General features: G+C 44.1%; 1 protein-coding gene across 2 annotated transcripts; it reads right to left on the bottom strand.

Annotated features, from left to right (window-relative positions):
- Positions 1 to 696: 696 nt before the first annotated feature.
- Positions 697 to 20022, bottom strand: masp1 (mannan-binding lectin serine peptidase 1). Of its 2 annotated transcripts, XM_038693553.1 has the most exons (13): positions 19840 to 20022; positions 18997 to 19231; positions 16409 to 16586; positions 14918 to 15049; positions 9763 to 9959; positions 9533 to 9680; positions 8139 to 8257; positions 7768 to 7846; positions 6813 to 6947; positions 4786 to 4860; positions 4342 to 4589; positions 1933 to 2121; positions 697 to 1810 (listed from the first exon to the last, which is right to left on the bottom strand). In XM_038693553.1, exons 1-13 carry the CDS (start codon positions 19842 to 19844, stop codon positions 1355 to 1357), a joined length of 2196 nt encoding a protein of 731 aa, XP_038549481.1. In that variant the 5' UTR covers positions 19845 to 20022; the 3' UTR covers positions 697 to 1354. The 2 variants fall into 2 exon arrangements, with proteins under 2 accessions (XP_038549481.1, XP_038549482.1); XM_038693554.1 differs by lacking the exons at positions 697 to 1810; positions 1933 to 2121; positions 4342 to 4589; positions 4786 to 4860; positions 6813 to 6947 and adding an exon at positions 7261 to 7383 and having other exon boundaries at positions 19840 to 19995.
- Positions 20023 to 21184: the final 1162 nt, after the last annotated feature.

Raw genomic sequence — 21184 nt, 5'->3', positions numbered from 1 at the left:
CTCTCTCTCTCTCTTCAGACCAGTAAAGTGTCCCCTCTCTCTCTCTCTCTCTTCAGACCAGTAAAGTGTCCCCTCTCTCTCTCTCTCTTCAGACCAGTAAAGTGTCCCCTCTCTCTCTCTCTTCAGACCAGTAAAGTGTCCCCTCTCTCTTCTCTCTTCAGACCAGTAAAGTGTCCCCTCTCTCTCTCTTCAGACCAGTAAAGTGTCCCCTCTCTCTCTCTCTCTTCAGACCAGTAAAGTGTCCCCTCTCTCTCTCTCTCTCTTCAGACCAGTAAAGTGTCCCCTCTCTCTCTCTCTTCAGACCAGTAAAGTGTCCCCCTCTCTCTCTCTCTTCAGACCAGTAAAGTGTCCCTCTCTCTCTCTCTTCAGACCAGTAAAGTGCCCCCTCTCTCTCTCTCTTCAGACCAGTAAAGTGTCCCCCTCTCTCTCTCTCTTCAGACCAGTAAAGTGTCCCCTCTCTCTCTCTCTCTTCAGACCAGTAAAGTGTCCCCTCTCTCTCTCTCTTCAGACCAGTAAAGTGTCCCCCCTCTCTCTCTCTTCAGACCAGTAAAGTGTCCCCCTCTCTCTCTCTCTTCAGACCAGTAAAGTGTCCCCTCTCTCTCTCTCTCTTCAGACCAGTAAAGTGTCCCCTCTCTCTCTCTCTTCAGACCAGTAAAGTGTCCCCCTCTCTCTCTCTCTTCAGACCAGTAAAGTGTCCCCCTCTCTCTCTCTCTCTTCAGACCAGTAAAGTGTCCCTCTCTCTCTCTCTCTTCAGACCAGTAAAGTGTCCCCTCTCTCTCTCTCTTCAGACCAGTAAAGTGTCCCCCCTCTCTCTCTCTCTTCAGACCAGTAAAGTGTCCCCTCTCAGAGAACAGCTCTTCATCCCTGATGCTATCGTCACCAAATGTTACTGTTTGTTCCTGCAGCCTTGCAGCACCGATGCCCAAGATGACAATAAAGTTGATCTTGGTCACTCGTCTTTCATCCATAAACCGCTGCAAGTCTGATCCAAACAGCTGATCTCCGGCGGCGTGATACAGTGTGCAGCTAAGTTGTGTTTATGCGTAGGAACACAGAAGAAATCCAGTGAGAAAAAGTAGTTCCAAAGGGATCGGCTGTCTGACGGCAGCTAAAGCTCTGAAACTATTGCAGCTCTGATTCTGCTGCAGGTGAGACTCTGACTGTGTATTCGGATAAACCCCCTTTAAAGCAGACTCTGGATCACGTTCTGGTCTGAGGATCCTGGTCCTGATGCTGAAGGTCTTTTCGTTGGCAGTGAGTCTGATGTTGAACCTTCAGGCTGCAGTAACTTGGATCAGGTCTGATCTAGACTGAGCGTTTGGTTTCTTCACCTTCAGAGAGTCTGTGTGGCGTCTCACCACCAGGGCTCAGCCTGGAGCTGCTCCTGGATCCACTCCACATATTTAGCCACTCGGGTGTAGACGCCGTACACCCTCTGACTGCCGCAGTCCTCCGGCCCGCCCCAGGACACCAAGCCGAACGCCACCCAACTCCTGCTGACCGCGTCCTCCATCACGAACGCCCCCCCGCTGTCCCCCAGGCAGGTGTCCCGCCCCCCCTCGAAGAAGCCGGCGCAGAACATGTTGTCGGTGATGTTGTAGCTGACGGACCGCGAGGCGTAGCTCGCCTGGCACTCGTCCTGAGAGACCACCGGCAGCTTCACGTACTGCAGGAGGTCAGAGGTCATCCCCGGGTCAGAGGTCAGCGTGGGGGGGGCGCCGCCCGAGGAGGAGGAGGAGGTGTTGAGGTTAGAGATCCCCCAACCAGCAACTACACCCAGAGAGTTAGGCAGAGGAGCAGGGGGGTCATTCTGAAAGCAGAGAGGTCAAAGGTCATCCTGCGTCCTCCTGCTCGTAGCAACACGTCCTGCAGTATTTCTCCTGTCAGAGAACTTTCTGTAGTATCAGCAGCAGTACTGTAGTATTTCCTTACCTTGCTGTGAGGCGGAGGCAGACAGACGGGACTGACGAGCTCGTTAAACTCCACCCGCTCGCTCAGCTTCAGCAGCGCCACGTCGTTGTTATAGTTCTTTGGTTGGAAGTCTGGATGGAGGACGATTTCCTCCACTGAGCGGCTGGAGGCCGGACGTTTGTCCCTGGCGTCATGGAGACCGAGGAAGACCTGGAAGACACGCACTGGTTACACTTGTTACACTGGTTACTCTGGTTACTCTGGTTACTCTGGTTACTCTAGTTACTCTGGTTACTCTGGTTACTCTAGTTACTCTAGTTACTCTGGTTACTCTGGTTACTCTGGTTACACTGGTTACACTGGTTACTCTAGTTACTCTAGTTACTCTAGTTACGCTGGTTACTCTAGTTACTCTAGTTACTCTGGTTACTCTGGTTACTCTGGTTACTCTGGTTACTCTGGTTACTCTAGTTACTCTGGTTACTCTGGTTACTCTGGTTACGCTGGTTACACTGGTTACTCTGGTTACTCTAGTTACTCTAGTTACTCTGGTTACTCTGGTTACTCTGGTTACACTTGTTACACTTGTTACACTGGTTACTCTGGTTACTCTGGTTACACTGGTTACACTGGTTACTCTGGTTACTCTGGTTACGCTGGTTACTCTAGTTACTCTAGTTACTCTAGTTACTCTGGTTACTCTGGTTACTCTGGTTACACTTGTTACACTGGTTACTCTAGTTACTCTGGTTACTCTGGTTACTCTGGTTACACTGGTTACACAGGTTACTCTAGTTACTCTAGTTACTCTGGTTACTCTGGTTACTCTGGTTACACTGGTTACTCTGGTTACTCTGGTTACTCTGGTTACTCTAGTTACTCTGGTTACTCTGGTTACGCTGGTTACGCTGGTTACTCTGGTTACTCTAGTTACTCTGGTTATGCTGGTTACTCTAGTTACTCTAGTTACTCTGGTTACGCTGGTTACTCTGGTTACTCTAGTTACTCTGGTTACGCTGGTTACTCTAGTTACGCTGGTTACTCTAGTTACTCTAGTTACTCTGGTTACGCTGGTTACTCTGGTTACTCTAGTTACCCTAGTTACTCTGGTTACGCTGGTTACTCTAGTTACTCTAGTTACTCTGGTTACGCTGGTTACTCTAGTTACTCTGGTTACTCTAGTTACTCTAGTTACTCTGGTTACTCTGGTTACTCTGGTTACACTGGTTACACTGGTTACTCTGGTTACTCTGGTTACACTGGTTACTCTGGTTACACTGGTTACTCTAGTTACTCTAGTTACTCTGGTTACTCTGGTTACACTGGTTACTCTGGTTACTCTGGTTACACTGGTTACTCTGGTTACTCTGGTTACACTGGTTACACTGGTTACACTGGTTACTCTGGTTACTCTGGTTACACTGGTTACTCTAGTTACTCTGGTTACTCTGGTTACTCTGGTTACTCTAGTTACTCTGGTTACACTGGTTACTCTGGTTACTCTGGTTACACTGGTTACTCTGGTTACACTGGTTACTCTGGTTACTCTGGTTACTCTGGTTACTCTAGTTACACTGGTTACTCTAGTTACTCTGGTTACTCTGGTTACGCTGGTTACTCTAGTTACGCTGGTTACTCTAGTTACTCTAGTTACTCTGGTTACTCTGGTTACGCTGGTTACTCTAGTTACTCTAGTTACTCTGGTTACGCTGGTTACTCTGGTTACTCTAGTTACTCTGGTTACGCTGGTTACTCTAGTTACGCTGGTTACTCTAGTTACTCTAGTTACTCTGGTTACTCTGGTTACGCTGGTTACTCTAGTTACTCTAGTTACTCTGGTTATGCTGGTTACTCTGGTTACTCTAGTTACTCTGGTTACGCTGGTTACTCTAGTTACTCTAGTTACTCTAGTTACTCTGGTTACTCTGGTTACGCTGGTTACTCTAGTTACTCTAGTTACTCTGGTTACTCTGGTTACTCTGGTTACGCTGGTTACTCTAGTTACTCTAGTTACTCTAGTTACTCTGGTTACTCTGGTTACTCTGGTTATGCTGGTTACTCTAGTTACTCTGGTTACGCTGGTTACTCTAGTTACTCTGGTTACGCTGGTTACTCTAGTTACTCTAGTTACTCTGGTTACTCTGGTTACGCTGGTTACTCTAGTTACTCTAGTTACTCTGGTTACTCTGGTTACTCTGGTTACGCTGGTTACTCTAGTTACTCTGGTTACTCTGGTTAAACAACACGTTCATCTTAATTTGATTCAAACATTTTCAGTGCTGGGGAGGAACAGACAACTTTAAGTGTTTTGTGTTGTATTTATTTTTCTACAGCCCCAGACTCCCTTAAAAAAACATATTGTTCTAAGAGTTGCACAGATCTGCACAGCTGAGAGGTCAAATTAAAAGCAGCAGCAGGTTCCCTTCAGACCTTGACGTGTTCGGGGGCCACGGGGACGACGCTCGTGTCCCTCCTCTGGGACCTCAGGACGTGGGCGGCCGTGAGGACCCAGTAGTCGGACAGCAGGGCCCCGGAGCCGAACCAGCGGTCCTCAGGTACCCGGGACAGATCCTCCACGCTGAGCAGAACCTGCCAGGGGAACAGGCCGGGCTCGCCGCTGCGTCCGCCCACGATCCGCTTCACATGAGGGGGGAGAGAGCGGGAGGGCCGGCCGCAGGCTGGACCGGGACACAGAGACACGGAGACACTACATTATGTACTACTGCAGGTACTACTTTACTTTATGTACTACTTCGGGTACTACTGTATGTGTTACTGTTTGTACTCCTTTATGTACTAATGCAGATATTGCTGTATGTACTACTATATGTACTACTGTATGTACTGTTACATGTTGATGTAGTACATGTGAACCTGGCAGGCAGCTGGGCAGTCTGGTTCCGGACTCTGGGTGGATCCAGTCTCCGCTCGGCCCACAGCTGTAGGAACCTGCAGCACAAACACACGTCAGGTTTGGACCAGAACCAGTAACACTGTCCTCACACTCAAAGTACTAACAGAGGTACAAGTACACACAGGTTTGGTTTCAGGTTCGTGATAGTAGTCAAGTTTATTTCTACAGCTCTTTACAGTCTGTGTGTGTACTGTGTATTTATGTGGATGTTTGTATTTCTGTGTGTATTTCTGTATTTCTGTGTGTATTTCTTTATTTCTGTGTGTATTTCTGTGTGTATTTCTGTGTGTATTTCTGTGTGTATTTCTTTATTTCTGTGTGTATTTCTGTGTGTATTTCTTTATTTCTGTGTGTATTTCTGTGTGTATTTCTGTGTGTATTTCTGTGTGTATTTCTTTATTTCTGTGTGTATTTCTGTGTATTTCTTTATTTCTGTGTGTATTTCTGTGTGTATTTCTGTGTGTATTTCTGTGTGTATTTCTTTATTTCTGTGTGTATTTCTTTATTTCTGTGTGTATTTCTGTGTATTTCTTTATTTCTGTGTGTATTTCTGTGTGTATTTCTGTATTTCTGTGTGTATTTCTTTATTTCTGTGTGTATTTCTGTGTGTATTTCTGTGTGTATTTCTTTATTTCTGTGTGTATTTCTGTGTGTATTTCTGTGTGTATTTCTGTGTGTATTTCTGTGTGTATTTCTTTATTTCTGTGTGTATTTCTGTGTATTTCTTTATTTCTGTGTGTATTTCTTTATTTCTGTGTGTATTTCTGTGTGTATTTCTTTATTTCTGTGTGTATTTCTGTGTGTATTTCTTTATTTCTGTGTGTATTTCTGTGTATTTCTTTATTTCTGTGTGTATTACTCTGTGTATTTCTGTGTATTTCTTTATTTCTGTGTGTATTTCTGTGTGTATTTCTGTATTTCTGTGTGTATTTCTTTATTTCTGTGTGTATTTCTGTGTATTTCTTTATTTCTGTGTGTATTTCTGTGTGTATTTCTGTATTTCTGTGTATTTCTTTATTTCTGTGTATTTCTTTATTTCTGTGTGTATTTCTTTATTTCTGTGTGTATTTCTGTGTGTATTTCTTTATTTCTGTGTGTATTTCTTTATTTCTGTGTGTATTTCTGTGTATTTCTTTATTTCTGTGTGTATTTCTGTGTGTATTTCTTTATTTCTGTGTGTATTTCTGTGTGTATTTCTTTATTTCTGTGTGTATTTCTTTATTTCTGTGTGTATTTCTGTGTGTATTTCTTTATTTCTGTGTGTATTTCTTTATTTCTGTGTGTATTTCTGTGTATTTCTTTATTTCTGTGTGTATTTCTGTGTGTATTTCTGTATTTCTGTGTGTATTTCTTTATTTCTGTGTGTATTTCTGTGTATTTCTTTATTTCTGTGTGTATTTCTGTGTGTATTTCTGTATTTCTGTGTGTATTTCTGTATTTCTGTGTATTTCTTTATTTCTGTGTGTATTTCTTTATTTCTGTGTGTATTTCTGTGTATTTCTTTATTTCTGTGTGTATTTCTGTGTGTATTTCTGTATTTCTGTGTATTTCTTTATTTCTGTGTGTATTTCTGTGTGTATTTCTTTATTTCTGTGTGTATTTCTTTATTTCTGTGTGTATTTCTGTGTGTATTTCTTTATTTCTGTGTGTATTTCTTTATTTCTGTGTGTATTTCTGTGTATTTCTTTATTTCTGTGTGTATTTCTGTGTATTTCTTTATTTCTGTGTGTATTTCTGTGTGTATTTCTTTATTTCTGTGTGTATTTCTGTGTGTATTTCTTTATTTCTGTGTGTATTTCTTTATTTCTGTGTGTATTTCTGTGTGTACTTCAGTACGTTATCTTGTGCTAAGGCACAAACCTGCTCTGTAAATAAACTTTGCAGCGGGATCCTCGCCAGGACATTGTGTGTACAACAGGACAGTACTTCTTTTACCAGACAGTGTTAGAAAGCAGTACTACAGTACTAACAGTACTAATACTCTCACTGTTGCTGGAGTTCAGCTGGAAGGCGTCCCCCCTGCAGACGTAGTGAACTGTCGACCCAAACAGCGTGCTGTTGTCATGACTACCAAACACCACGTCAGCCATGGAGACCTCCGCCGGACTCCCACAATCCACCACTGCAGAGAGCAGACCAATCAGGCGTCAGGGTGACAGAGAGCAGACCAATCAGGCGTCAGGGTGACAGAGAGCAGACCAATCAGGCGTCAGGGTGACAGAGAGAGGAGGAGAGCGAGGTGGACTTCTGGATCAGACATCAGGACACATGACGACAGCTGATGGACAGTTTGAACTTGTGATAAAACATGTTTCATTCAGATAAATTAAAACTGATCACTAGCTGACCGTCACTGATCACAAAGCAGCTTTAACATCTGACTATTAATATTATTATTAATAACAGACGACTTCACAGAAACACATGAATGCAGGTTCTGTTTTTTAATTAGTTTTATTAGAAAATAATCAGCCAATAAGAATCGCTCTCTGGCTAAGCTCGACTGTGACTGGTTAAGGTGCTGGCCAGAGACCGCCTCCTCCTCTTGGAGTCTGTTTCTACAGAGAGAGAAAGAAAGAAAGCAGGAGCATGAAACACAGCTTACACTTTGACCTCCAGCAGCGCCTTGGCCGACCCGCTCTCATCGCAGCAAACATGGAACCTATGTGCATACTTCCAGGTAGACTTTCAAAATAAAACTAGTGGTTAACGTTGTGAAATGTTGCAGTTTAGAAAAAGGTTTGGCTTAAAGTTGTAACCTACTTATGTGACATCACTAAAAAGGAACCTATTTTGACGCAAACACCGGTCCCCTCTGTGAAAGTCTTTTTTATAGTAGTACTTTTAGCGTTGGCACCAGACGGCAAAGGAGGTGACAAAGCGTGACTAAGGAAAGTGTGAGTTAATATCCAGGACAGGATTCATGGAGACTGAACTCTTACTTTGACAGTGAGGAGGACTGCTGCTCCACGATCCATCAGACTCACAGTCCATCTGGTAGTGATCCAGAACCTCCCCGTCCTGAAACACAAACAGAGGGCGAGACATCTCAGTCCAAACACAGCTCAGGTTCTGAGCGTGCAGAGTTTAACCAGTAGAGGGCGCTGCAGGTCACAGGACAGAGAGAAGACGTTCTGTCCTTCACTTCAGTTAAAGTCCATCAGCTCCATCAGCTGTTAGAGCAGGTGTACCGCAGCGCCACCTGCCGGTGGAAGATGTTTCAGTACTTTCTTTAGAATCAGAATATTGATCAGGTGTCAGACAGAGCTAGCGTAGCATCGCCAGCCTCGGACAGGAAGCAGGAAGTGGTTACCTTCAGCAGTCTGTATCCGAGCTCACAGCTGAGCAGGACGTGGTCTTTGAAGGAGTATTCTGATTGGATGGGGTTCAGGAGGGCGTGGGGCGGGGCTTCAGGTACAGGACAACGACTTCCTATCAGGACACAATGAAAGGATGTGTAGCAGTGTGTAGTGTGTGTGTACCTGTAGCAGTGTGTAGTGTGTGTGTACCTGTAGCTGTGTGTGTACCTGTAGCAGTGTGTAGTGTGTGTGTACCTGTAGCAGTGTGTAGTGTGTGTGTACCTGTAGCTGTGTGTGTACCTGTAGCAGTGTGTAGTGTGTGTGTACCTGTAGCTGTGTGTGTACCTGTAGCTGTGTGTAGTATGTGTGTACCTGTAGTTGTGTGTGTGTAGCTGTAGCAGTGTGTAGTATGTGTGTACCTGTAGCTGTGTGTGTGTAGCTGTAGCTGTGTGTAGTATGTGTGTACCTGTAGCTGTGTGTGTGTAGCTGTAGCTGTGTGTAGTATGTGTGTACCTGTAGCTGTGTGTGTGTAGCTGTAGCAGTGTGTGTGTACCTGTATCAGTGTGTAGTGTGTGTGTACCTGTAGCTGTGTGTAGTGTGTGTACCTGTAGCTGTGTGTGTACCTGTAGCTGTGTGTAGTATGTGTGTACCTGTAGCTGTGTGTGTGTAGCTGTAGCAGTGTGTAGTATGTGTGTACCTGTAGTTGTGTGTGTGTACCTGTAGCTGTGTGTAGTATGTGTGTACCTGTAGCTGTGTGTGTACCTGTAGCTGTGTGTAGTGTGTGTACCTGTAGTTGTGTGTAGTGTGTGTGTACCTGTAGCAGTGTGTAGTGTGTGTGTACCTGTAACAGTGTGTAGTGTGTGTGTACCTGTAGCTGTGTGTAGTGTGTGTACCTGTAGCAGTGTGTAGTGTGTGTGTACCTGTAGCAGTGTGTAGTGTGTGTACCTGTAGCTGTGTGTAGTGTGTGTACCTGTAGCTGTGTGTAGTGTGTGTACCTGTAGCAGTGTGTAGTGTGTGTGTACCTGTAGCAGTGTGTAGTGTGTGTGTACCTGTAGCTGTGTGTAGTGTGTGTACCTGTAGCTGTGTGTGTACCTGTAGCTGTGTGTAGTGTGTGTGTACCTGTAGCTGTGTGTAGTGTGTGTGTACCTGTAGTTGTGTGTAGTGTGTGTGTACCTGTAGCTGTGTGTAGTGTATGTGTACCTGTAGCTGTGTGTAGTGTGTGTGTACCTGTAGCTGTGTGTAGTGTGTGTACCTGTAGCGTGTGTGTGTACCTGTAGCTGTGTGTAGTGTGTGTGTACCTGTAGCTGTGTGTAGTGTGTGTGTACCTGTAGCTGTGTGTAGTGTGTGTGTACCTGTAGCTGTGTGTAGTGTGTGTGTGTACCTGTAGTTGTGTGTAGTGTGTGTGTACCTGTAGCTGTGTATGTGAGCCTCCAGCCCAGGTTTTCTCCTGAGTTGTCACTGTGGAAGGACACCGTGGCGGTGTTGCTGTCGGTCTGGATCTCACCTGGAGCCCGGTCCCCACAGAACGGGCCGAACTCGCTGCTGCCGGCTGTAATCTGACACGCAGACGGCCAGTTAATGACAAAGCAGATCAGGTGTGTGTGTGTGCGCGCAGGTGTGTGTGTGCGCTGTGCTGACCTTGATGTAGTCGTAGGGGCAGCTGACGTCGGGGTGATCCTCCACGTCAAAGCGGGGGTCAAACTGGAGGTGGAGCCTGAAGCCCGGTTCCACTTCAATCCGGTACAAACAATCGGAGCTCTTCGGGTACGGAGACGGGAAGTCAACGCTGCTCAGAACACCGGCGCGTTCCCTGAACACACCGTCACTGCACTCCACTGCGCACAGAGACCAGATGTTAAAGGTCTGTTAGTGACTCAACTTGAGTCCCTCAGGCTATCACTGGTTGCAAATTGAGAACAGCTGATTCAGAACAACTTTTCTATGAACAAAGTGTTGCATGAAAGACACCCAAGCAAGAACAAACCAAATCCAGATCTAATATAAAGCTGTGCGTTTGGCCTGTGGTGCTGCAGAGACGTCAGGGCGCTGCAGTGAAACGTGTTCACGAGGACTGATGTGCATTTGATTGTCTTGATGTCATGTGTTCTTCCCTCTGGCGTATCACGTCTGGTCTGAGTCTTGGTGTTAGGTTTGCCGTGCAGACATTAGGACCCAAACACAGGACACAGAGGCAGAACAGGTACAGTTTCTGAGTACTTATTAAAGAACACGAAACTTACGGCAGCGTCCAAAACACAACAAAGGTAGTCCACAAACAAAGGGTATCCAAAACGAGCAATAGAATACTAAAGTCCATGGAACAGAAAGCAAGGTCCAAAACAATCCAGCAGGTAATACTAATTAGGGATCAGGAACAGACCGGTAAGAGGAAGACACACAGGAAGAAGCTGAACAGAAGCAACAAATATTTAAACCCAGGCTAACAAGCAGGGCGGGAACACAAACAGGTACCAATAATGACAGCGGACAGACAAACCCTCAGAGAAAACCAAAACTGATACATGGAAACAGATAAACAGATATACAGGGCACAACAGGCTGTAACAAGATAAGACAAACGAACAGAACAAAGAATACACAAAACAATCACAAACACAAGCAGACAGAACATGGAAACAGACTGAAACCAGGTACACAGAACAAACTGACATAAAACAACCAAACAGGGAGAGGTAAACCACTAAGCCCGGACAGACGGGTTACAGACCACAGGACAAGAACCAAACTACAGTAGAACCCAAAACACAGAACAGAACAGATACAAACTAAACAGAGCAGAGACCCAAACTAAGACTTAACAGAGACCAGAACTTAACAAGACATTCAACCAACAGAAATGAAAACTAAGAAACAGAACAGGCAGAGAAATAAGCTAAACACTACACCATAGCAGAAAAACCGGACCAGCATCGTAACGCTTGGTTCTGCCTCTTGTCCCTCTTCCAGCCGAGGCTGCAGTAGCAGTTAGTTTGTGACCCGTGTTTATGCAGATTCTTGTTTCCTGGTGTCATCATGTCTACTGGTTTTTCAGCCCGCCGTTTTGAAGCCTCCAAGTTGGCATTTTGGCTACCAGCAGCATCAGACGTGACCATATTTGGACTAGAGGGTGGAACTAGCTAGCTTGGTTAGCAAGGTGCATCTGTAATTCACATAGGGGGTTTCTCAAAACCAAGAATGCAAAGAACGGACTTGTGTTCTTGGGGAGAACGTTCTTGCTAGTCGTTCTTGGAAGAATGAACTTGCTGCTGACGGTTTGAAATTTTGCATTCTTGTTGGTATTGCGCAATACCCTAAGCGCAGAGGGCGCCTGCAGTGCTCTAAATTGCTCTAATTATCATTACAGCCCGGCTTTATCCCCCAAAACAAAAAGCTCAGAGTCAGGTTAATTGTAGGTTTTAACTTAACAAGATATATTTGCACATACATAAAAATTATATAAAATAAAAGCAAATAAAAGGCAAATACTGTGACCACAACTCTACTGTACACTAACAATGTAATGTCTAATATAATAATATTATTATTATTAATAATAATTATTATTATTAATAATAATAATAATAAAGCAAAGAGTCCACTTTCTTTCTATTTTTGTTTATTTTTTCCGAAGTTTCACAAGACCAGATTTTTCTGTTCATCATCCAGATGTCTCTTAATTTAGGTTAAAACCTTTCAAATTAATCAGAATATAATGATAACAGCGGTACGAACGTTGCACAGCAACACGAAGGAAGTTAACCCTGTCACAGCTGATGTGCGCAGCTGTAGGGTTAGGGGTTAGGATTATGCATGCATATAATCAATAATTTAGGCTTAGGCACACACTCTGTGGTGGTTGTGGTGAGGGTAATTGGCTTCGGAGGGCTGTAAAGAGTAATATAGACTTCTATACAATCACACTGCTTTCTGCAGCCGGTGGAGTCGCGAGGAGTTACGTGTCTTGCTCAGGGACACAATGGTGGATGTGGAACAGTGGATTCGGGTTTCTCACACCAAAGCCATGTGTCTTATCCACTGCCCCATCCCCACCACCATCACCACACGTCAGAGCTCTCTGGTAACAAGGTCGCCGAGAGAAGACAAGCTGCAGAGTTCAGACCTGATCAATCAAGACTTTGACTGAACATTCAAACAACACATGTTTGTGTTCGTGTGTGTGTGAGCCTCCTCCACACAGAAATACACCGAACATGTAAATATTTACCACCAATCAGCAGCTGCTATCAGTCAGGCAGAGGTTAGAGTCCAGATACTGAACACACACACACTCGTCCTGTCGGCGCCTCCTACAGGCTGCACTGTTCACTATTGCTGCTGTTTCCCCCGTGACAGTGAACCCCCCCTGAGAGCGAATCAACGTAAACACTCAGCGGCTGTCAGATTAGGAGAAATGTTTTCAGATATCAGCGAGTAGAAGCTGAAACTCGTTACAAAGGCGCCCAGTGTTGGTCTGAGGCTGTGACTTGTCGGCAGCCGACTGTAATCAGGATCAGGCTGCTGGAATTCACATAGAAACATGTTTAAGCTCATTACGTTTGAAAAGCTCCCACACAGTCTGAGAGCTTCCAGCCAAGTCAGAGAGGCTGCAGGGTCTCACTCCGACGGCAACAGTTCACTTAAACATAATCCACTTACAGACAACAGCCACTATGATACCATGATACACTAACCTAAAGGTCCAGTCAACATGATGTTAAACACATGAAGAAGCAGATATCCGCACTCGTCATGTGGGATCAATTCTTTAACCTCTACACGCTCGTCACGCGTCAAATGATAGTTAGCTGAACTGTAACTTTAAAGTTAGAGACTGGGATTCATCTTTCGTCTAACTATGAAACTGTGAAGGTAGGAAAGAGTGTGGTCGTCAGCACAGCCTGAGCTCAGTTAGTCTTTAGCATCACCCAGGTGGAAACACAAAGAGTCGTCAATCAGAAGTTTCAGTAGAGAGATAACAGGGCCGAGTCTTTATCAGTCATTTAGCTGAGGAGTCAGTTCATTCAGATCTGGAACAATGGATCCAGAGAGAACTGGAGAAGGAGGACACGACGACAAGGAAAAGGAAGGAGACAAGCAGTGTGAGAGTAAATTCATGCCAGTCTAGTTTTCAGTGTTGGTGTGTTGTTTTGTACGGTACATTAATAAGCAATAAAAATTGTGCACTTTTGTAAAGTTTAGTTTCCCAGCAACACTTATCGGTTTTGAGCTTCACTGGGTGAAAGCTTATGGATCTGTGTTTAGAGTTTGGAGAAACGGAGCCATCATCTCGAGAAAAACTGTAAACAAGCCGGAAACTTTAACCTTTAACTTTAACCTCCGTCAGCTCGTAGTGTGAAACACTGGACTTCAGAGAGAAGCTGGGGTTTGATGCAGGCAGACAAGACGTTTAACTAACGATGAGGAAAGGTTAGGGAACGCTATGGTCCATTTTAGAGGTGTCTGAAATCGTATTTCAAGATTCTTGATGCATGAATATATGAAATATATTGAAAATATTTACAATTACAGGTAAGAAAGACTCCCCAGACACTCCTGTAATTCCAACCATGAACGCTCATTAGACAGAATGCAGATGATCTCAGCCACACTTACACAAAGTGCTGAGGATAAACACCAGAGCGTAAGTCCTAATATTTTAATTAATGCTTTCAAAAAAACAGAAATATGTTTCTCAGCTCTCATTTTAATTCCTTGTGTACTAAAACTACAGATGAAGTGAGGGTGTCCCTCTTCATGCCAGCTTTAGTTTCCACAAACACACAAACAGGTTTTCTTCCACTCAGAAACAAAAGGCCGACCTTTAAAACCAGGACTGTTCATGCTTTCTAACCTGCGGCATCACACCTTCCTCAACGGACCAGAACCGACTTCAAGGTTCAAAAGCTGTGATCCAGTCAGACGTCACATCTGGTTCTCATACTGATTCGGTACCGAGAGTCAACTTACTGCCTTTAGCTTTTCTGCTGCTGGTTTCTGGATCAGATCCTGATTCTGTTCCTTCTGTTGCCTTTCTATCTTGGTCTATCTAACGACCTTCTTATTGCATCAGACAAAGGACATGTCTCTGTACTGGTTTTATTAGATCTTAGTGCTGCATTTGATACCATTGACCATCAGATCCTATTGCAGAGACTGGAATATTCATTGGCATTAAAGGAACCGCTCTAAGCTGGTTTAAGTCCTATTTATCAGATCAATTTCAGTTTGTACATGTTAACGATGAGTCCTCCATGCACGCCAAAGTTAGTCATGGAGTTCCACAAGGATCTGGCCTCGGACCAATCCTCTTCACTTTATATATGCTTCCTTTAGGCAATATTATCAGGAAATATTCCATAAACTTTCATTGTTATGCAGATGATACTCAGTTATATCTATCGATCAAACCAGATGAAACTCATCAGTTAGCTAAACTTCAAATGTGCCTTCAGGATGTTAAAACCTGGATGACCTGTAATTTTCTAATGTTAAACTCAGATAAAACTGAAGTTATTGTTCTGGGGCCCAAGCACCTCTCACATTAAACAAACTTCAAGGACCGCCTTTTTTCACGTACGTTTCAAAAATCAGGAACATCCTGTCTCTAAACGAAGCAGAAGTAGTCCCTGTTGAATAAAATCAAAGAGAACTACTCTAGAAGTATTGTAACCTTTGACCCCTGTGCTGCTGGTTGTTTGTAACCTTGCTAACCCTGCTGGTCTCCTCGCTGTCAGACAAACATGTTGTGTTTCCAGCTTCAAACCAGCAGAACAGAAGCCATCGGCAGCCTCACCTCTGCAGGTGTGGTTGTCAGAGTGCAGCAGGTAACCGTATCGACAGGAGCAGTAATATCCTCCGATGTAGTTGTGACAGAAATGATCACAGAGCAGGTCTTCATCAGTCCGGTCCGTGCACTCGTCTACATCTGGAGAGAGGAAGCAGAGAAAGGTAGGGGTGAAAACACAGAAGAAGAATCCAGAGTGACGCGAGAAGTCAAACCTGCGTTCCGGCTTTTAAACGATCCAGGATTTAACAGGAGACTCAGACGACAACGTCTCTCGTCTCTGCTGCTGTCTGAACCTGAGGAGCTGCGCACCATCATTCTCTGTATGTTGGATACACAGCTGATTACCAACTGTAAAGCTCTCAGTTAGGAGGTCCTGCTCGGCCACCTGTAGGCTCATCGGTATATATAAGGCAAATCTTGGTCTGCTGCCATGCCACCTACGTGTCCTCTTCTTAATGCTTTCTGTCCCAAATACGCACAGAAACTGGTAAAGGGTATTTGTGGATTGTGCACCCTCGGCATGGAATACGTTGCAAAATGAAATCTTGCTTTTAAACGCAGTGCTTGCACCGGTACCGAGTACCAGCACTGCTACATTTGACTCTTTGTGGAAAAATGACTTTTCCCTAAAAAATACATTTGATTAAATACAAATTAATTTGTCAACTGTAGCTATTTATTTTACTTTATAATATGTAGCCCTGAGCATGGCCTTCTTTAAGATACCAAAAAATATATCAAAATATTCTTTCATGTGTCAGAAAAAAGACACTGAGGGGGGGGGGGCATCTTACCCCACTAGGTGGGGAAAATTCCTTTCTCCAAAAACTTACATTTGCTTAAATTCAAAATAATTTCTGAACTGTAGGTATTTATTTCACTTTATATTGTGTTGTTATTTTAGTCTTACCCCAGGCTACCCTAATGCTTATCTGGGGAGATTAAAGAGAGAGAGTGGGCTAACACAGCGGACACAGTCAGGTTTCACACCCGTTACCTTCAATAGTTCCGTGTCAAAATCTCCATTTCTCCCAGTTTTGGGATATATTGGAAAGCTAATTCAGGCAGAAGTTTCACAATTGTGATTGTTGATTCTGTCAAAAAGAAAATGTTTTATAATGAGACATTTTCCAGCATTACATCAGCCGCCGATAGCCTTTCTACTAACGAGGGTTTGTCATCAAACACATCCGTGGAATCAATTAAGTTCCACCTGTAGACATTTTTTTGATCTTGTAAAAGCAGTAAAAGAGCAGCCAGGTGGATTAAACGAGTTATTAAACACTAGCTGGTGGAAAAGTAAAAGTTAGGAGAGTTTATTTTAAGATTTTATGAAGTAAGGATGCTTCTGTATCTAAAGAACTGTTAATCTGTTTTTCCTAAATCAGTTCCTAACCCTTATTGCCATGGTTACCAGGCAGTTAGGACAGGATCTGCCAGGTTAGGAAGTTTCTGTAATACGGCCCTATATGTAATAAGGTTCCTCTCCGTCCTCACCCACAGCGCTGTAGTGAGCCATGAATCCAGAGTATCTCTCCTCGTTGGAGAAGTCGGAGGAGAAGACGACGCTGAGGGAGTTCCTGGGGGAGGTGATGAGCTGCTGATCCGGTACCGCCTCCGTGTCCGTCCCCTCCCTGCCACAGAACAGGGCCAGAACCTCCCCCTCCGCCTCCACCTGCAAACACAACAGACATCAGGGTCGGTTACTGCAGTATTACTACTCTCCCCAGTAACTAGTACTGTCAGGATTACGGTTTCCAAACTGGAAGCTAAACAGTTCTGTCCTCAGCTGGAAGTATCACCATTACTGCGTCTCAGGCTGAGATGGAAACAACTCTGTCGATTTACTGAAGCAGCAACGTGAAACTCTGGCGCTGAGCGGGAGGAGCTACAGATGCATGCTGGGAGAGAGCGGCGTTGGGCAACTTTTGAGGTTAAAACTCTGAATTCTGCTCTAATAAATGTGCAGAAAAGCAGGAGTTCAAAGGTGGAGAGAGACTTTCTTTGTTTTCTATTCAGGTCCATCTGTCCTGTGCAGCGTTTCAGCTTGTTGACTCCTCAGGTTCGTTATTGTTCCAGTAAAGTGGATTCATTTCTCCAGTTGTGGGGTGGTGATGGCGCAGTGTATAAAACACACATGCCTTTTACTTTTTAAGGAGTAAAAAGTAATAATACAATTCCTGAGTGACACAGTTTTTAAGCTGATCCCGTTTCCAGCTGAACAAACTCACTGACAGAAGAAGAAACATGAAACTCTCAGTTATCAGAGACGCAGACGCCATCTGACGTTCACCATGTTCACTGAGAGTCAACGAACAGCAGGTCACTCACAGCTGAACAGACAAAGAGTGTGAACAGACCGTTTCATCTCATTAGTCTTCTTGCAGCAGCCTCTTTAACATAACACTGCCCCCCCCTCGCTCTTTGTTTCTGAGTCTGAAGTATAAAGTACTCTCAGTGTGTACAGGGGGGGGGGGGGCTGATCACTAGTGCTGGCAAGTAAGTGTAAATGTTCAGGATCACATCTGAATATTTCCTGTAAAAGCTCGGCTGTTATTATTACGCTCAGAGGAAGGAGAGCCAGGAGAGGAGCCATGCTGGACCAGCTCCTAAAGACCCGGTCTGGACAAAATGGGACTCATGTCGACCGAGCAAAAGAAACCAGAGCCTGTTGAGCCCACATGGTCACAGAGACCTGATCCATCAAGATCGTGGATCTCGGCAGGTGGTCCGTGTTCCCGAGCTGTCAGCGCAGGACTCTGGCGAGATGACAGGAGGTGGACTACATCGATGATGCTGATGTTTATTGTGAAGATTAAACAGATGCAAATTTAAATTCTATAAATAACTGTATATATTGTTTTATTTTATATGTAACCATATTTTAATACAAACTTAACTCCAGATTTCGTTTCGTTATGCAACCTTGTGCTGTTTAATGACTAATAAACTACCTTGTTTTCCAAGGGGACAAAATCTGGCACCTGGCAGGTTTTTCGGTTGTCACCTGCTTCGAGGTTCCAAGTGAGCTGAGGCAAAACCAAAGGTGACGTGGAAACACTGCAGACTGCTGATTGAGAGGATCGATAAAAAAATTCATGTGGGAAATAACCGGTGTTTCCAGCTGAGCAGCTGACGTTAGCTCGGTCTGTTTTTAGTTCCTTCGGTGCTGACCGTAAAGCACTTTCACCAGAGCGAGTGGAGTTGAGCGGGTGGAAGAGCAGCTTTAGTTTATGACATGTGTTCAGTTGTTTTGTTTTTCCTTCGACTAACTCAGACCACGGCTGGCCGATAAGGACAAAATGTTATCACGATAATCACGTACATCATTCGATATCGATAATTATCACGATGAATTTTAATAATTATGTATTTCAAGTTTAAAAGCAAATTTTTGCTCCCCGGTGAAAGTTTAAACACTTAACAACTCTGAGGTTTAAAATAAAATCTGTTTTCAGCCCCTTTTACTCAACAAAATAAATTTCTTAACAGAAAAATTAACTGCCAACTCGTTCGTGATTCAAATGAATTAAATCAAACATTTCTTGAATATTTATTGAGCGTATTGTTATTTATCGTTCAAAACTGCGTTGATCTGGAGGCACCAGACGGCCGCCGTGTGAAGGGTCACCTGCACCCATGATCACACAGTAACACAGTCCCTCCCACTGCAGCCACTGTGGTGTGTTGAAAAATTGGAAATGAAGATGCAAAACAAACCCTCCAAAAGTGATAAAAGCCTCAACAAAATTCTAATGCTGATGCCTTGATTGCAGATTATTTCTTTTTTCTGCGGATCATTTTCTACTCTGGATTACAGTATTAAGATTTAAACTGTTTTTCTGATGAAAAAAAAAGTTTAATTTACTTTTTATCTTTTCAATGAATCTTTTATGCGGCACTTTTATTATAAGCTGCTCTTTTACACAAAATCTTCTCAAGGCTAATGATATTAGTCAATTTTAGCACGCCATAGTCAACTTTAATCATATAAAACGTCATTTCCCAACTACAAAAATGTGGCTGGTAACTTTGGAAAACCACCAACCATGTGAAGCCCTTCCCATGATGCCTTGCTGTCTCACCTTGACGTAGTCGTACTCGCACAGGTAGGACGGCTCCAGGTCGAAGTGGCTGAAGTAGAGTCTGATGTTGAAGCCGTCGGGGACGCTGATGTTCCATCGCAGCTGCGTCTCCCGGGGATACGGCTCCGGGAAGTTTGGCGACTGCAGGCTGCCGTACCTTTGTGAGAGAGACGCCGTCTGAGCGTCGGCCAGGAGGAGGAGGAGGAGGAGGAGGAGGAGCGGGAACACCAGCGGACTGAAAGATAAAATAAGGCCGGAGAGTTTCTCTCTGAAACGTTTCATCCTGTAGTTTAATGACACAGGATGTTTAGTTAATCAACACGCCTTTCAGTCAGCTCTCAGGGTAAAACTTCATGTTTCAGGCGTTAAAACGTTTTTCTGATGAAACTAAAGGAGGAGGAAGTGAAATAAAGAATATTATTCAGTTCTTATTTTCACTGTGCGATACTCAAAAGTTTTCTGATTTCTGGTTTGATCCATTAAAGATCAGAGTTTTATTCTTCACAAACACATCAATCCATTATCAGACTAGAGGCTGATTAATTTCACAGGTGAAAACTAATCGATTAATCGCAGCTCTAGAGGCCGAACTGTGTTCAGTTAGTTTAACTGCGCACACGCGCGCGCACGCGCACGCACAGGATCGATCTGTGTGATCAGCAGCTTCGCGCTTTAACCTCCTGAACAGATAAACAGGAGTCAAACTGTGACCAATCATCGGCATCATTACTGACTGATCCAGATAACTGCAGGATCAATAAGTTCCTGCGGACTGAACCAGCTCGCCCTAACAGCGGCTACAGAACCTGGTCCGGTTCGGTCCGTTAGAACCAGTTCACTGACCTCATCCTGCAGCGGGAAACTTCTCCTCCTGCAGCGGCTCCGGGTCTCTGAGGGGCTCCGGGTCTCTGAGGGGCTCCGGGTCTCTGCTCCGCACTTCAGGCTTACGTATGACGTCCTGAGGAGCTCGGCGTCATCACGTCAAGTCCGTGAGCGGAGGGGGCGGAGGAGGAGCAGGTCCTCAATGTACAAATACTGCAGTTTTACTTCTGTGAAAGTACACAGGTCGATTATTACCTCAGAGTACTGAAAGTGAGTAAAATGCAGGGTGAACTCATAGCTCTTATTTCTCTGTTCTGTATTTTCCTATTTTATTTTCATTTGTGAAGTACTTCTCACAGTATTATGTTTTAATATTCAGTGTGCAGTATTCTCTGCTTCAGTTACTCTGTCCTATACTGTAGTTTTTAAGGATTTATAAAGGATTTGTAGGATCAGCTCTACTACTCATCCGTGTACATCTCCACACATCTAGTAATATATTTCTTTATATTTTGAATTATTCTATTCTTTAATACTTTGAAGTACAAGTGAGCAACTGTCACGAAGAATTTAGGATCACTAGCGTATTTCTGATTCGGATTATTTACAGTGTATTTTGCTCTCAGGTGGATCTGCAGCTGTTCCAGGTGAATTTCCTTATTTACTCAGGTATTGTAGGCTCTTGTAGGTTACTGTACTTCTGTTGTACTTTTACTCCTCAACATGTCCCAGAACTTCAGTTACTTTACAAACTTTTACTCACAAAACACACAGAAAATGATCTATCAGCTGATTTCCCTGATAATTATCTGGTGTTTGAGATTCTCTTCTGAACGACTGTAATAAGTCAGATGTTTGTCAGTAACGTTGATCTTTGGACTGCTGGTTCTGAAGGCGCCTCTTTGGGCTCTGCAACTGTGACGGCAGAATCTTTCCAAACCAAACAACCAGCGGATCGATGGAGGAAATAATCAGCAGGTTGATCCAGAATGAAAAGAATCATCAGCTGCAGAAGGAGCTGCAGCAGCAACATCCTGCTGAGGAGAGGAGATATAGTAGTACACAGGTTTGCATCAACAAGCCATTTTACTTTAGTCATTAATGAATAACCAGTAACCCAAAAGGCACACTCACTGTTTCAGATGCGGAAAAGCTGCAGTACATCCAGAACAGCACTGACCCTGCTGAAGGTGCGCAATCACAACCACATCACCCCCATCCTCAAATCCCTCCACTGCCTTCCTGTCTCACTCAGGATTGAGAACAAGGTCTCCCTCCTTACCCACCAGTGCATCCATGGTGAAGCCCCCCCACCCCAAAATGTGGGGACATTTTAGGGCTCAGATTAGAGTTGTGACAATCCAGA

This window comes from Micropterus salmoides, unplaced genomic scaffold (genome assembly GCF_014851395.1).
Source record: "Micropterus salmoides isolate LMB-PRFRI ecotype aquatic unplaced genomic scaffold, ASM1485139v1 Ms_hic_scaffold_3, whole genome shotgun sequence".
NCBI lineage: Eukaryota > Metazoa > Chordata > Actinopteri > Centrarchiformes > Centrarchidae > Micropterus > Micropterus salmoides.
This window is presented reverse-complemented; position numbering and strand designations above follow the sequence as displayed.